The sequence below is a fragment of the Littorina saxatilis genome, linkage group LG15 (assembly GCF_037325665.1).
Source record: "Littorina saxatilis isolate snail1 linkage group LG15, US_GU_Lsax_2.0, whole genome shotgun sequence".
Classification (NCBI taxonomy): domain Eukaryota; kingdom Metazoa; phylum Mollusca; class Gastropoda; order Littorinimorpha; family Littorinidae; genus Littorina; species Littorina saxatilis.
Window position 1 is genome coordinate 46360952 of NC_090259.1, and position 17145 is coordinate 46378096.

Below are 17145 nucleotides of genomic sequence, written 5' to 3' on the forward strand. Positions count from 1 at the left end.
AGCACAAGCTATACAGTTGACCGCTTCACTCAGCAGATCCAGGGGGGCCGGGTTCAGGATGGAAAACCTGTACACACAGAACAGCCATTACAGTACACCATAACAAGGGCACTCCAGGGCGCTGGATCATAACTCTTTCAGGCAAGCTTACATGCCGACTCCACGAACAGAAACTCTAATTCTGTAAAAAAAAGATTTTGACAAAGTCCTGTTCATTCTTCTTCGGCGTTCATGGGCTGAAACGCCTATGGACACTCGTATTTTTAGCACGAGTGGATTTATACGTGTGTGGCGGGAGAGCCCTAATTGTAGAAAGTTTAATGTTACAGTAAAACCTGAGTCTAGCGGACCCTTGTTGTAACGGCCACCTGCTACATACGGACAGTTTATCATGGCACGAACACGATTTCAACAATAACTAACCTTTAACGGGCGGACACCTGCCACTTACGGACGCGGACACGATTTTTCGGACCGTAGGAAGTGTAAACACTGTCACAAACGGACACAACGTACATAAAAACGCAACTTCGAAAACTCGACTGTTATGCAGTCAGTGCTCGGCAGCCGTAGCCGTAGCACAAATGGTTGTTGATTGGTTGTCCTGTCCCTTTTCTGACCAATCAGTGGCTTGTTTAGATGGAGACCCACTTTCGCTCACTCACTTTCGCTTCGCTCACTTTCGCTTTTCCGCATTGTGGATACAGTCACAACCAAAAGCAACAGTAGACTACTGTGTTGGAAAATGGAATCTCCAGCAGGAAAAAGAAAAGCGTTGACTTTAGAGCAGCGTGTCGCTGCCTTGAAAAAACTAGATAGCGGCCAATCATGCCGAGATGTGGCGAAGGAGATGGGATGTGGTAAAACACAGATCGCGAGGATCAAATCGGAAAAAGAAGACATGATGAAGGAGTGGGAGTCAGGTGCGCGAATCGACCAAAAAACTGTGAAACGTCGGAAAACGCAATATGAAGACCTGAACAACGTGGTATGGGAGTGGTTTTGTACTGCAAGATCGAAGAATCTGCCTGTTGAATGACTGATGAAGAGTCAGCTATTTTTAGCTTTGTGACGTCCGACTTGCGTAAGTTTGAATGCACAGTGTGTGTAGGGAACGGGGTAGGTGGGGGGGGGGGGGGGTTGTTGTTGTTGTTGTTGTTTGCTACATGTATCATTTGTTTACTCACATTTTCAGTGAGTCTCATGTTCAATCCAATAAATACATACTACAGGACTGACAAAAAGTGTCTTGTTCATTTTACGTGCTCTTTGTAAAATATTGCCCCGGCCCCTCCACCTGTGAAGAAGGGACACCTGTCTAATAGGGACACTATTACCATTCCCCAAGGGTGTCCGTTAGAGACAGGTTTTACTGTATAGGATAAAATATTGAAGGTTCAGGACAGTCATGGCGTACAGACTCAATCTGTCACGCTATCGCTGGCCTCAGCTTTCAACAGAAGCGTAAGAGTAATTGGTATCGAAACCAAAAATAGACGACACAAGGGAAGTAATTCCCTTTTCAGTTCCGTGTTGGCGGCTATTTGTGTGGCGCTGACATGATTTACCGGCATACATGTTAATAAACATTGGTAAAACTTGACAAATGTCAAGTTAAATGATGGGAGATTGGATGAAAGTTGTTTCATGTGCGTGGTTTAGCGACCGCAAGATATTCTTTTAGTTAATAGCGTAACAGGAGTACGACGATCGTTCGTCGCGTCGCAAACAACGATCGCCGGACGAAGTTGTCGGTTGATCAGAAAGAATCGGAATCGTAAAATATAAGGAAATGGACGTTATTTTGATGTGGATAAAATGATACGTGGAATAAATAAGTTGGGTTATTGGTGAATTATTCGGTATGTTAACCAGTAAGCCAGAAGATGAGGGAAAAAGGACGGACTACATTGTCCGCGTAATGTTTTGAAAGTAGTGCGGTTAATGTTCATTTTCGGTCAGCCAATCTGCCTCTGGTTCTGTGTGTTTGTTTACGTTGCCATGCAGATTGGTATAAAAGACAGTGTAAAATGAAGTTCCTACACGCATTCGGACAGGCTTTAGAACAGAATAGAATGGGTTAGAATAAGGACATAGACAGAGGGCGCTAGGTTAGGGATTAGAATAAGGAGAGAGTAAAGGCAAGGTAGACTAGATCAAGATTTAGAATAGGGACAAGAAGAGGAGACTTCGCATTCTTTCAACGGGATAGCACAGGGAAAAACGAAGAGTAAAAGAACTTAGAGAATCTTACCACTTTGTCATAAAGTCAGAACAGGTAGGAGTAATTCAGTTTCAAAGGATAACCACGCATGCTACTGGCTTGTTTACCTCAAACACCAGTAAAGGTTCAAAAGATACATAGGCGAGAATTCGTAGATAGTCAGAAATAAACAACCGGACTGTTAGAACGTCAGGTGACGTTTAATTGAACGGTCCTAAAATAGCTAGCTAGGCGGGGGAATTAAACTTAGGTGACCTGCGCAAACTCAGATAAGCTCCTTTTGGTGTCCCGTCTGTTTTGCGTATGGTACTTTTAAAAGGGGGAAATTGTTTTAGGTTTAGGGACAAAACACTTTGGTGAAGAATAGGGGGATTCGTCTGTGCGGTTCTCATCGAAGTTAATATAGCAAATTCTGAGGTCTTAGACCATCCTTAAATTTATCCCAATAGGGAAGAACCGTTTCTTCCATCTAGAGGTCCAACAAAGTAAATAAGTTTGAGAGAATTTCATAGTTAGTCTTTCTTTCTTTCTTTCTTTCTTTATTTGGTGTTTAACGTCGTTTTCAACCACGAAGGTTATATCGCGAAAAAGGAGGGGAGATGGGATAGAGCCACTTGTTAATTGTTTCTTGTTCACAAAAGCACTAATCAAAAAATTGCTCCAGGGGCTTGCAACGTAGTACAATATATTACCTTACTGGGAGAATGCAAGTTTCCAGTACAAAGGACTTAACATTTCTTACATACTGCTTGACTAAAATCTTTACAAACATTGACTATATTCTACACAAGAAACACTTAACAAGGGTAAAAGGAGAAACAGAATCCGTTAGTCGCCTCTTACGACATGCTGGGGAGCATCGGGTAAATTCTTCCCCCTAACCCGCGGGGGGTCATAGTTAGTCAGGTGACAAAAGATCCTGTAGTGGATAAAAATGTAGCTAGCTCGATATGCGGAGTCTCACCTTAGAATAGGATTTATTCGAGGGAGGGGAGATTAGGTGGCTTCATTGTTTTTGTAACACTTGCGCTTTTTGATGATTGCCTTATAAAGGCGACCCGGTATTTTGTACTGACTTTGTATGTGCATTAATAATATTGCGTGAATTACGCTTGTTGTATATTACCATTTGTATACTTTTCTAGAAGAATAAGTCTAATAAACTATTTTATAGAAAAGTGATCCCATGAAATTGGCTCTATTATTCGTCTGAATGGTTTTCATTGTCACGTAGGTCGTCATTTCTTCTCGCAATCATAGCCTTTTTAGGAAGATAAGCTAACCCGGTAATTTTAGGTGAAAGAGGATATTTTATGCGATAGACAGATTAGACGTGCATGCACTAGGAGACTGAACACAACGCGAGGTAAAAACTAGACATAAAAGTGAGTAAATAACAATTGCACGCACGAGACAATAGATTGCAGAGCTAAACAAAGGACGTCGTTTGTTTCTTATCTACAACTTTCACGGTTTTCCGCCGGGTCAACAAATTTACAATCTATATAATAGGAAAACTGCTACACGTGCTTGACCGTTTTTACCCCGCCAGTCAGGCAGCCATACACCGCTTTCGGGGGAGGCATGTTGTGTATTTTCGTGTTTCTAAAACCCACTAAATTCTGACATGGGTTACACAGACCTGCCTACCCCTGAAATGTACCATGTGTAGTTTTGGGTGTGAAAATAAGGCAAATGTGTAGTTTGGCAGGTGAATGTGTAGTATTTCAATTCGATCAACCCAAACCGCAAAACAGAACAGTTACTTATACCGTACTAAAACAAACACTCAACACTCCAAACAAAACTATTACAATGTGAACAATACTCCTCATACAAATACAAACAAAGCCCCCACAAAAATACAAGCCAAGCATTAAGTTTATTTGTTAAGAAAAAAATTATTAACTAGTTTGGAACATTTGATTTGTTAAAAAAAAGCTATGTTGAGGGGTATGCAGTTCATATACAGTGGGACCCCCTATTCAAGACCTGTGACAATCTGAGAACATCAAGTCACAAAAAGTAGGGACTGGGAGTATGTGTATCAACATGAAGGCAAATTTGCATATATAAACAGAACAGGTTTGCATCGGCAATAATAATAATATGGCAGGTCATTGCCTCTGCTCTGGTTACCGATCTCTCAAAAGTGAGCTTGTCTTGGTCTTCTTTCCCTGGCACGGGTTTCTTCACAAAACAGTCCAATTTTTCCTCTGCTTTGGTCGGGATTTCTCGAATTCCTCATGAGAAGTGCTTTTCTTGTGGCGGTTACACGGTCGTAAAGCCCACTGTGCTTCTCTGAAAAAGCCGTGTTGCACACAGTGCAGTGGGCAAAATGCTTCCCTTTTCTCCACGAAACTAGGCATGGATGCTCCTCATAGTACTTTGGCAGAAAAGCCTTGCTGGGAGTTTGACCAAGCTTCTTTTTTTTGCTCCGTGGCGGTTGATCGCCAAAGTCTTCTGAATCCGTGTTCGTCGCTGTAGCCATTTTTTTCCCTCAAGAAAGAATGAGCTACGAAGTGACCGCGTTCAGAAAAGTATGTGCTGAAACGCCCGCGATAGTTGTAATAACAGCAGCAAGACCAACTGACTACGCTACTCTCGCGGGCGCCGGGCATGTTTTGCACACAGTACACAACCGGTTAGTACAAATTATGGATCGGAACTCGCTCGCGTTTTTGCGTATTCAAAATGTCAAAATGTGTAGTCGAAACGAAACGTTTGCGTAGTATAAGACAAGCATGCGTAGTTGCGTAGTTTGGGGACCAAAATCGTAGTTTACTACGCTCAATGTGTAGTGTAAACAGGTCTGGTTACAGGATCTTTTCCGCGGAACACTTGGTCTTGTGCTTGCATGTACACACAAAGAGGGATAAGACACTAGCAGATATGCATATAAGTTGACCTTGTAGAACGAAAAAATCTCCACCCTTAACCCACCACGTGCCGCCGGGTTTCGAACCCACGACCTTTCGCACAGGAGGTCGGCGTTTTATCCACTAGGCCAATGCGCCCGTCAAGTTAATTTAAGTACGTCATTATTTTGGCACATGCACCAGTATACAACCCGAAAGCCGAAAGCTGTGGGAATTTACCTTCCATTCTTTCTAAAACGCAGTATTCTTCTCAGGCCTCTGTCTTCAGTCATTGACTAATACTTTCTTGATCTGATGTTTTGGTCTGAGCCCTGTCAGGCTGATCGTCCCATAGTGTTAAGATGAAGGATGTCTTGTGACATGAGATGCATCATCCCTGTCAGGCTGATCGTCCCACAGTGTTAAGATGAAGGATGTCTTGTGACATGAGATGCATCATCCCTGTAAATTAACTTCAATTTTAAGACCAGATTTTTCTCAATTTAAAAAAAAAAGTTTACAAAGGGGTGTTTTCTGTTCTCTCACCTGTGCACCAGATCGTAGGAGAGCGAGACAAAGGGGGCGAACTCTTCCACCGTGGCGGCCGTCTCTGCCTTCAGCACGTGATGTACCAGCTCCATCACCATGGTTACCCTCTCCACCTGCTCCGTCTCAACCATGCCTGTCACACAACCATAAAAAAAGCTTTGACAGTCTTAACGGCATGTTGGTAATACTGCAGTAGAACCCTCTCCTTTTCACACACACACACGCACGCACACACGCACGCACGCACGCACGCACACACACACATGCATACACACACAAACACACACACACACACACACACACACGCAAACACACAAACACACACACACACACACACACACACACACACACACACGCACGCACGCACGCACGCACACACACACATGCATACACACACAAACACACACACACACACACACACACACACACACACACATTAAAGCAGATATATATAGAAAACAAAACATTTACCAAAATACTGTAACTAGACACACAAACACATCTTGCAAAATCTTTAACAGCGGGTTCTCATCACTGTGGGCAAGGTAGGGATCATGTCTGAATCTCTAAAATCAACAGAAGATTAAGCTCAACTGAAGAAATCAAAAACAAAATCCTAAAAAGGTCACCCCCCACCCCCCCCCCCCCCCCCCCCCCCCCACATTATGTTATCAAACCAATAGCCTGCCCAAATAGCGCATAAAACAAACTGAACAAATGTGAGCATAACATCGCAGTGAATTACCAGCCTGCTTCAGTGTCTGCATGAAGGACAGTACCTGACCTGGGAACCTCTGTTATGCAGTTGGAGTATTCTCAAACAAACTTGGTGTATTTTCGGCAAAATGAGTGTACTCCCACATTTGAACATGGATGAGTTAAACATGCTTCGCACGCATCCGATGCACTGTTGATTAAGTTTACCAATAGTGAATACCTTTAAAACAAATCATCCGATGCACTGTTGATTAAGTTTACCAATAGTGAATACCTTTAAAACAAATACTTCTTTCATTGTTTACTGACAAACACTGTCATTAATATCATGTGTCAAAATACTGGATCGGCTTCGGGATGAGCTTATGAAGAAAAGTAGTCTGGGAATTTTTTCTCGATGTGTTATTTTCCCACTGACCGTACTGGTATTCTAGCCAATTATGCGTACAAAATGCGGTGAAATCGTATGGGTTCCTAGGTCTGACGGTACCTTTAACGTCAAAGACTGACCTGCACCCTGTGTGACCTGTCTGACGGTACCTTTAACGTCAAAGACTGACCTGCACCCTGTGTGACCTGTCTGACGGTACCTTTAACGTCAAAGACTGACCTGCACCCTGTGTGACCTGTCTGAGAAGCTCCATCACCTCGGCCAGTAGCAGTGACCAGCCGTTGTACTGTGTCTCCCACCGCATCAAGGGGCCCGCCACATCTGCTGCCATATTCCTCGGCAATGCTGAAAACACAGTTATGAACTTCATCATTATCTTATTTTAACAGTTTATCATGCACATTATAATGTTCTTCCAGGAGAATACAATTGTACTGTGTCTCCCATCGCATCAAGGGGCCCGGTAGCTCCGCCGCCATGCTCCTCGGCAATGCTGTAAACATGCACACAACTCATCATGAATATAATGTTCTTCCAGGAGAATACAATTGTACTGTGTCTCCCATCGCATCAAGGGGCCAGCAACCTATTCCTCCATATTTCTTAGCAATGCTGTAAACACACATAGAATCCATCATGAATACAAAAGCTTTAATATTTCCTCTTCATAGGCAGCAACTCACAGTTTTGACCCATGTCCCCCCAGTTTGACCCATGTCCCTCCCAGTTTGACCCGTGTCCCCCCCAGTTTGACCCGTGTCCCTCCCAGTTTGACCCGTGTCCCTCCCAGTTTGGATTTGAACCTATGGCCTGAGGATCACAAGCCTACCACTCTAACCACTCGGCCAACAGCTCTAACCACTCGGCCAACAGCTCTAACCACTCGGCCAACAGGCCCCCAGGATACTCTAACCACTTGGCCAACAGCTCTAACCACTCGGCCAACAGCTCTAACCACTCGGCCAACAGCTCTAACCACTCGGCCAACAGCTCTAACCACTCGGCCAACAGCTCTAACCACTTGGCCAACAGCTCTAACCACTCGGCCAACAGGCCCCCAGGATACTCTAACCACTTGGCCAACAGCTCTAACCACTCGGCCAACAGGCCCCCAGGATACTGGGTTGGGACTGGAGTAGAAATACAAAAGCTAACTGGGGTATACTCCCTCCTGAGGTATTTGGATCCCAAAACTTCTTTAATTTTGGACATCAAAAACCGTCAATTTCATGTGTTTTAGATTGAATTTAAAAAGCACATTTACACAGATATATGAACAAATTCCATCCATTCCACACACACACACAAACACACATGCACGCACCCACCTCATATAGTCACATTATCCTGTAGTTTAACAGTAAAACATACCTGATGGTTCCAACACCTGTCCACATGAACCCTTGGCCAGTGCAAAGTCACCTGTAAAAACAACAAAGTTTTACAAAATTGTGTCTGTGTACAAGTCCAATGTCCTGGCTACAAAAACACGGTCCTGGCTACAAAAACACGGTCCTGGCTACAAAAACACTGTCCTGGCTACAAAAACACTGTACTGGCTACAAAAACACTGTACTGGCTACAAAAACACTGTACTGGCTACAAAAACACGGTCCTGGCTACAAAAACACGGTCCTGGCTACAAAAACACTGTCCTGGCTTCAAAAACACATGATCCTGGCTACAAAAACACTGTCCTGGCTACAAAAACACGGTCCTGGCTACAAAAACACTGTACTGGCTACAAAAACACTGTCCTGGCTACAAAAACACTGTCCTGGCTACAAAAACACGGTCCTGTCGTCAGATACAAGGAAAACATATGAAGCAGTCAACCCGACAAGAACAATGCGTCAGATAAAAACAAGTCTATGTCAGTATCAGAAGACCAAGGCCTTAGAAAAACACTTTTCATGAAGTGGCCCTGAGAGTAAAAAGCTAAAATCAAAAACCAATAGATTGCTAACGTTCCAAAATTCAGAATAAAACCCCCAAGAATGGTTAGTTATTGGAATGTTGTTTATATCACATATACAAAACATAACATTCACAAGTACATTTCCATGAGGGTAACCTCACAGGACTATATAACATCTCATCCTTATATCGACCCAATGGTCTTTATAAATTCCTTTCGACTGAAGGCACCCACCACCTTGCCAGAGATCGGACGAAACACAGACCTGGGAACCCCTTTTTGCACTTAGAGTATTCTCAAACAAACTTGGTGTATTTTCAGAAAAATGAACGTACTCCACACAGCATTTGAACATCCATGATTCAAACATGCTTCACACGCGTCCGCCACATCGTTAATTAAGTTTACCTATACAGTCGAGATCGCTTTACACGAAATGAAAGGGACCAATATTTTTTTCGAGTTAACGTTTTTTCGCGATAACGAAAATGATCCAACTGATCACTTTTTTTTTAAAACCAAGATAAAGAAGATAAAACAGTGCCATACCTTAGATAAAAAGCCTCTGTAGTGCGCGGCGGACAAAGTACACGGTTCAGTCAGAGTCGGCAGTTTTGTCGTCTGCTACAGTTCATTATTTTGTTGTACATTTTAATTCCCCACAAAAAATATTAAAATCCATTGCAGTGTTTAAAATCCATTGCAGTGTTTATGAATTCACACAGGACGAAAGAAATCCGTCAACTTCAACTGTTTGACAGGCTCACTGCACTTTCCAACGAACCGTTCAATTCTTGTGTACATTTAAAACAAATCCTTTTTTCAATTTTTACTGACAAAAACTGTAATCATGTGTCAAAATACTGGATCGGCTTCAAGATGGGCTTGTGAATAAAAGTAGTCTAGGAATTTTTCTCGTCGTATTTTTTTCCCACTGACCGTACTGATCGTATTCTTGACAATCATGCGTACAGAATACGGCGAAATCGTATGGGTTCCCAGGTCTGAACACATGATGCAATAAGTTTCATCTCATGACGGGCGCTGTGGCTGGGTGGTAAGACATCGGCCTCCTAATCGGAAGTTCGTGAGTTCAAATCACGGCCGCATCGGCCTGGTGGATTAAGGATGGATAATTTTCCAATCTCCCAGGTCAACTTATGTGCAGACCTGTTAGTGGCTTATCCCACTTCGTGTGTATAGACGCAAGCACAAGACCAAGTGCGCACGGAAAACATCCTGTAATTCATTTCAGAGTTCGGTGGGTTGTGGAAACACTAAAATACCCAGCATGCTTCCTCCGAAAGCGGCGTATGGCTGCCTAAATGGCGGGGTAAAAACGATCGTACACGTAAAATTCCACTCGTGCTAAACACATGAGTGAACGTGGGAGACTAAGCCCATGAACGAAGAAGAAGAAGAAGGTCTGAACACATGATGCAATAAGTTTCATCTCATATTCATTGTTTGTCTTTCCACAAAAAGATCATTGGGAAAACGACCTTGTGAATGTTTAGCATTGTCAAAACTGAAACGTCCATAACCTACCCTTCCTTGTTTGGTTTTATAGGAAAAAGCTGAGAAAGCCAGAAGTAGAAGGATGCAGCAAGAGAACGAACGAACAAAAGAATGGTTTACTGTGTAGGCCGAAGGACCATTGCAAAAAAGGAACAGTGGGGTTGGGAAGAAGACACAACAGCAGGAAAGGCCAACTGTGGGAAGAGCAAGGGAAGAGAGACACAGAGAGTGGAAAGTCCAACTGTGGGAAGAGCAAGGCAAGAGAGACACAGAGAGTGGAAAGGCCAACTGTGGGAAGAGCAAGGGAAGAGAGACACAGAGAGTGGAAAGGCCAACTGTGGGAAGAGCAAGGCAAGAGAGACACAGAGAGTGGAAAGTCCAACTGTGGGAAGAGCAAGGGAAGAGAGACACAGAGAGTGGAAAGGCCAACTGTGGGAAGAGCAAGGGAAGAGAGACACAGAGAGTGTAACGCACCATCAGGGTACGGTCGCTTGTCGACAGTCAGCATGAAGACGGAGGGGTCCTTGGTGGGCTGCAGGTCGTGGGCACTGTTGTTGTCCAGGTACTCTGTGTAGATACTCAGCTCCTTCAGCGTCTTCTTCACCTGCAAATCAGTGTTTGAGTTTGCTGAATATAAACAATAAATGCCGTCACACAAGTACTTATCTCTCAGCGGTCTATTGTGATTAAAAAGACAAAAACATCCGGTATGAGCAGTAAATGATGTAAAAGAAGAAAAAAAATGTTTGTGCTGAAATACTTTAACACTGTGCTGCAGCAGGTCACTCAGAATTGTAGTAGCTGTGTAGCAACTGTGTATCAACATGCTGGAATGCAGGCGTTAGATTGACGTTACAGGAAGCGACTGAAGATAACAGTCTGAGCGAATATATCCGTACCTGGTCAGATAGAGCCAAATGAGTGGGTACGGATATATCCGTACCTGGAAGACAATGAGTTAAGTACACATGAATGTGACTCAAAGGTAAGCACCATTCTTCCCAGAACAGTCTAGTTTCTTAACAACGAAGACTAGTGACAACTAATAAAGAAAGAACAAGAATCCACATTCTAGACGCAGGGAGAGATGTAGACCCAGTGAGAGATGTAGACCCAGTGAGAGATGTAGACCCAGTGAGAGATGTAGACCCAGTTAGAGATGAAGACCCAGTGAGAGATGTAGACCCAGTGAGAGATGTAGACCCAGTTAGAGATGAAGACCCAGTGAGAGATGTAGACCCAGTGAGAGATGTAGACCCAGTGAGAGATGTAGACCAAGTGAGAGATGTAGACCCAGTGAGAGATGTAAACCCAGTGAGAGATGTAGACCCAGTGAGAGATGTAGACCCAGTGAGAGATGTAGACCCAGTGAGAGATGTAGACCCAGTTAGAGATGAAGACCCAGTGAGAGATGTAAACCCACCATGGCAGCACTGTTGGGTGTAGCGGTGGCCAGCGCCACCGTCATGGTCATGAAGCGAGAAAAATCCAAGGGGAAGTAAGCCATGGCCGACTCGTACAGAAGCCACAGTCCGTCATCCTGCAAACAAAACCAAGAACACTTGCTTCATGAAGCTGTGAAATAACACTTGTTTTTCTTGGGCCCATTTTTTACTTTATGAAAATGTGTGTGTGTGTCAATGTTGAAAATAATTCACTATGGGTATGTGTGTAGCATGTCCATTTGTGTATTTGTTTGATGCAACAAATGAGTGCATGCATGTGTGTGTGCGTGCATGTGTGCCTGGTGAGTGCTGTGTGTTTGTGTGTGTGTGTGTGTGTGTGCGTGTGTGTGTGTGTGTGTGTGTGTGTGTGTGTGTGCATGAGTGCGTGTATGAACAAGAAGGGCAAAGCCCATATGACTCACATGCTTGACCTTGACCTTTACATGACCTTGACCTTCAGGGTCAAGGTCAAATAACTAAACCTAGCAATGACATCATACACTAAGAACTGCTTTACACATTTTTCCTACCAAAATACATGTGACCTTGACCCAAGGTCAAGGTCATCCAAGGTCATGCAACACAAAGCTGTTAATTCAAGACATAGGAAGTACAATGGTGCTTATTGGCTCTTTCTACCATGAGATATGGTCACTTTTAGTGGTTCACTACCTTATTCTGATCACATTTCATAAGGGTCAAAGTGACCTTGATCATATGTGACCAAATGTCTCATGATGAAAGCATAACATGTGCCCCACATAATTTAAGAGTTTGAAACAGTTATCTTCCATAGTTCAGGGTCAAGGTCACTTCAAAATATGTATACAATCCAACTTTGAAGAGCTCCTGTGACCTTGACCTTGAAGCAAGGTAAACCAAACTGGTATCAAAAGATGGGGCTTACTTTGCCCTATATATCATATATAGGTGAGGTATTGAATCTCAAAAACTTCAGAGAAAATGTGAAAAATGTGAAAAATAGCTGGTTTTTAGGCAACATTTATGGCCCCTGCGACCTTGACCTTGAAGCAAGGTCAAGATGCTATGTATGTTTTTTGGGGCCTTGTCATCATACACCATCTTGCCAAATTTGGTACTGATAGACTGAATAGTGTCCAAGAAATATCCAACGTTAAAGTTTTCCGGACGGACGGACGGACGGACGGACGGACGACTCGGGTGAGTACATAGACTCCCTTTTGCTTCGCATGTGAGTCAAAAAGGGGAGACTGTCTTGGTAAACATACCTTCTGCCACACGTCCTGAGCGACGGCCGGCTGGCGAAGCAGTCTGTTGCAAATCTCGTACAGCACCTGTAAGAAAGAATATGACATACGTGTCCTAAATGCACAGGATGAATAAATGAAGAACAGAGAGAGAGAGAGAGAGAGAGAGAGAGAGAGAGAGAGAGAGAGAGAGAGAGAGAGAGAGAGAGAGAGAGAGAGAGAGAGAGAGAGAGAGAGAGAGAGAGAGAGAGAGAGAGAGAGAGAGAGAGAGAGAGAGAGACAGAGACAGAGAGACAGAGAGAGACAGAGACAGAGACAGAGACAGAAACAGAGACAGAGACAGAAACAGAGACAGAGAGACAAAGCAATTGTGCTACGGGAAATTAAAGGGATCCAAAAATGAAGATCAAATAAAGAAATTCGTTTTTAGCTTCAGCAACAAGGCAGCACTGATAAACAATACATCATCACTTCTGCATTCATTGGATAAAGATTGAGTAAAAGGGCAAATATTTTAACACAATCATACGTATACCTGTCTTCAGTGAAGAACAAACACTGTAGTCCCCAAAAGAAGGAATACATTCAGAATTTTGGCGAAGTGCAAACCGGATGTATAGGCACTTTACGACAATGGTTGTGTCTCTACATAATTCCTGAAACCAGGAACCCCTGGTTTGCACTAGGAGTATTCTCAATCAAACTTGGTGTATTTTCAGAAAAATGAGCGTACTTCACACAGCATTTGAACATCCATGATTCAAACATGCTTCACACTCGTTCGTCGCACCGTTAATTAAGCTTTCCGATAAGTTTAAAACAAATGCTTCTTTCAATGTTTACTGATAAAAACTGTAATCATGTGTCAAAATACTGGATCGGCTTTGGGATGCGCTGGTGAAGAAAAGTAGTCTAGGAATATTTTGTCATCGTATTTTTTTCCACCGACTATACTGATCGTATTCTAGACAATCAGGCATACAAAATACAGCGAAATCGTATGGGTTCCCAGGCCTGACAACACTATAACTGTACTCACCGTCAGATTTCCCAGGCCTGACAACACTATAACTGTACTCACCGTCGGATTGCCCAGGCCTGACAACACTATAACTGTACTCACCGTCGGATTGCCCAGGGTATCCTCTTGGAAGACGGACAGCACAGCGTACAGCAGCTTGTAGACCAGGTAGTGACTCAGGGCAGCCAGGTGCTGAAGAAATAACAAATAAGCCTAAATCACACATACGTCTAACAATAATGTGCAGGTCATGTGATTCAGGACTCTTCTTCTTCTGAGTTCATCGGCTGCAACTCCCATGTACACTTGTGTTTTGCACAAATGGTCATTTTTTCCTTGAGTGACTGTTTTTTCCCAAATCATTTAGACAGTCATGGAAGATTCAGGACTCAAAAATCACCCACGAAAGAAGAACTGTTAATAGAATAAGCACAAGTATACTGGAGAAATAAAGAAACAAAGAAAGACAGAAGAAAGAAAGAAAACCCCAAAAAGGTAAAATAGCACACAAACTGACACTGGTTCCAGTGAAGGACTCGGTGCTGACCACATCAAGCAGCACCCTGAACACGGCAAGCTGTAACGCTCTGTTGCCCATCTTGTGTGTCTCCACCGTATCTTTGTTGTTTGCGCCCTCCGCCAGGTAGAAGTGTCGTACCATTGACCACCCCAGCAGGACAGGGCTGTGCACAGGGTCAGAGCCAAGCGCGGTCAGTTTGGAGTTGACCGCCTGGAGGAAGCATGTATACAAGATTAAATGCAAATTCATTGGATGTTTAATCTTAAAGAAACAATTTAGTATACAATGCAATGATACTTTATACAATACAATGATACTTTACTATCTCAATTTGAGAAATGAAATCTTCATCACCTACTTGTTTACCATATTTTTGGGACTATAAGTATAAGTCGCTTCAGGTGCATTGGCCGCACATCAAAGGAAGCATACGTATTTCTCCTGATGTGGGGTGAGATCAAAGAGTCTGAATTCTCAGAGCTGTCCAGCCTTGTGAGCTCAGGTCAATGACCATACTTTCAGCAGAGACCAGCTGCCTGCCCTAGTTTACAGACACTGACCTTCTGACCCCGGGTCAATGACCGAGTTTTAACTATGACACTGACGCCTTCCTTTGATGTTGGAGAGAAAACTTTGTCCAGGTCATAGAAGCAGAAACATGCATGTCACTCGAGAGGGACTGTTCCATTTCTTTGTAAAGCGATGTGGGTACATCGGTACTATTCTTTAGCCATACACAAGGTGATACCGGTCAATAGGGTGCAGGGGTAAAAGTTGAGGAAAAAAGATGCGCCTTATAGTCCCAAAAGTATGGTATGTCTTTGTTCAGTGTTCATTCACTAAACATAGCAACAGCCAGTAGTTCATACTCATAGTCCAGAGCCTTCCACTCACAGCAACAGCCAGTAGGTCATACTCATAGTCCAGAGCCTTCCACTCACAGCAACGTGAGAAATATCCAAATAAGTAAAAGCAGTGAAGATACGCAAATCGACAAACATAAATACAACAAGATAACAAGAAGAGCAAACGCTCGATCGAGTCACTTTCGCAGTTCTGAATATTATATGAGGCATCAGATGGACAGGAAGAAATTGCTATTCACAACACAATGAGTCACGTTCACATAAAATTTGAGCCCGGTCACTTTTATAGTTTCCGAGAAAAGCCCAACGTTAAGTTGTGTGTTGCCGAACAGAAAAGGCTAGTTATCTCCCTTGTTTTTCTGATAACGTTCGTAAAAGGCTACAGATGTAAATACTTTGATGTAAAGAATAATCCTACAAAGTTTCAATCACATCCGATGAACTTTGTCAAAGATATAAAATGTCTAATTTTTCCTTTGACGCTGACCTGTGACCTTGAAAAAGGTCAAAGGTCAACGAAACCATCGTTAAAGTGTAGAGGTCATTGGAGGTCACGACTAAACAAAATATGAGCCCGATCGCTTTGATAGTTTCCGAGAAAAGTCCAACGTTAAGGTGGTGTCTACGGACGGCCGGCCGGCCGCCCGGCCGGACGGCCGGCCGGACAGACTAACACTGACCGATTACATAGTCACTTTTTCTCAAGTGACTCAACAATTAAAAATGCACTCACCAGAAAACAGCAACAAGAATACATAAACAAGAACCGGTTTCGAATACATAAATACATTACATCTATAGAATCACAATTAATCTACTTCAGATCAAATCTTGGAAAGAAATGACTCCATATGAGAAACGTTCCTTAGCAACACAGAAGGAAACTTTACCTGGAAATCCTCCTTCTTTGAAAGATGGTAGTCTGCAAAGCTGAAAAAAAGTGAATGTGATTCAGTTATTATCAGTTCATGAATTAACAAAACCACACCTTCATAGCAATTCTAAGCTTCAAATTTGAATTCTGAAATTCTGATGTGGGCTCGAGGTAAGTCTTGAGACGTGTTTGCTTGCTACCAATCCAATATCATCTGTGCTCTCTCACATGGCACAAACATTTCTCTTAAACTCTCATCAAGATATTTTGGAGTTTAGCTTTCAACAGTAGGAACTGCATGTAGCTATTCGATAGTTAAGTAATGAAGAGAAAAAAAAGCATGTGCACACACACACACACACACACACACACACACACACACACACACACACACACACACACACACACACTGAACACACACACACACACACACAAGCATGGAATATCTCCTCTATAAATGTGTATAGACACGAGCGAAAAATACATTTCAAACTTTTCCCAATAGTACATCCTGCAAATTCAATCAATGACTCTTACGGTGTGAGGACATCCCACAAAAACGAATTTTGGCATTTTAACAGTGACTTTGTTACCTCTTCTTGGTTCTAAAAAACACAAAAAGTGGCACTTTAATGCCTGTCAAAAAACCCAAAAGACTATGATCAGAATTTAGGATTGATGGAATTTCTCTCACATTATTTTTTCAATTGACAAACATCTGTCAGTTGACAAACTAGTTTCACCCATGACAATGTTAAAGCTGTGATCAGCGTGGTACCTTCGCTTGGACCAGCACAGCATGGCCTGCTCCACATCCATGGCTTCCACCACTATCATCACCTCCAGGTAGCTGGGTCATACAAACACACGTCATTGTAATATCAATCATAAATACGCTGTACATCACGTGCCATCATTCCTAACTTATCCTTTGCATCTTGATGAAGTCAGCGACTGTCTGACAAAAATTTGATAAAGAATTTACCTGAACCGGTAGCTGTTGTATTTTCTTTGT

General features: G+C 42.9%; 1 protein-coding gene across 1 annotated transcript in view; it reads right to left on the minus strand.

The window, feature by feature from the left end:
* The window catches only part of LOC138949472 (nucleoporin NUP188-like), an 84645-nt gene that overhangs the window by 49470 nt on the left and 18030 nt on the right, over positions 1–17145 (minus strand). The window contains exons 12-22 of the mRNA XM_070321301.1: positions 16909–16980; positions 16147–16186; positions 14388–14600; positions 13973–14062; positions 12871–12936; positions 11599–11715; positions 10650–10779; positions 8111–8161; positions 6959–7084; positions 5629–5764; positions 1–67 (exon numbers count right to left, since the gene is read on the minus strand). The exon at positions 1–67 is cut by the window's left edge and continues 21 nt beyond it. Coding sequence (XP_070177402.1) covers positions 1–67; positions 5629–5764; positions 6959–7084; positions 8111–8161; positions 10650–10779; positions 11599–11715; positions 12871–12936; positions 13973–14062; positions 14388–14600; positions 16147–16186; positions 16909–16980 — 1108 coding nt within the window. The remainder of the gene's footprint in view (positions 68–5628; positions 5765–6958; positions 7085–8110; positions 8162–10649; positions 10780–11598; positions 11716–12870; positions 12937–13972; positions 14063–14387; positions 14601–16146; positions 16187–16908; positions 16981–17145) is intronic.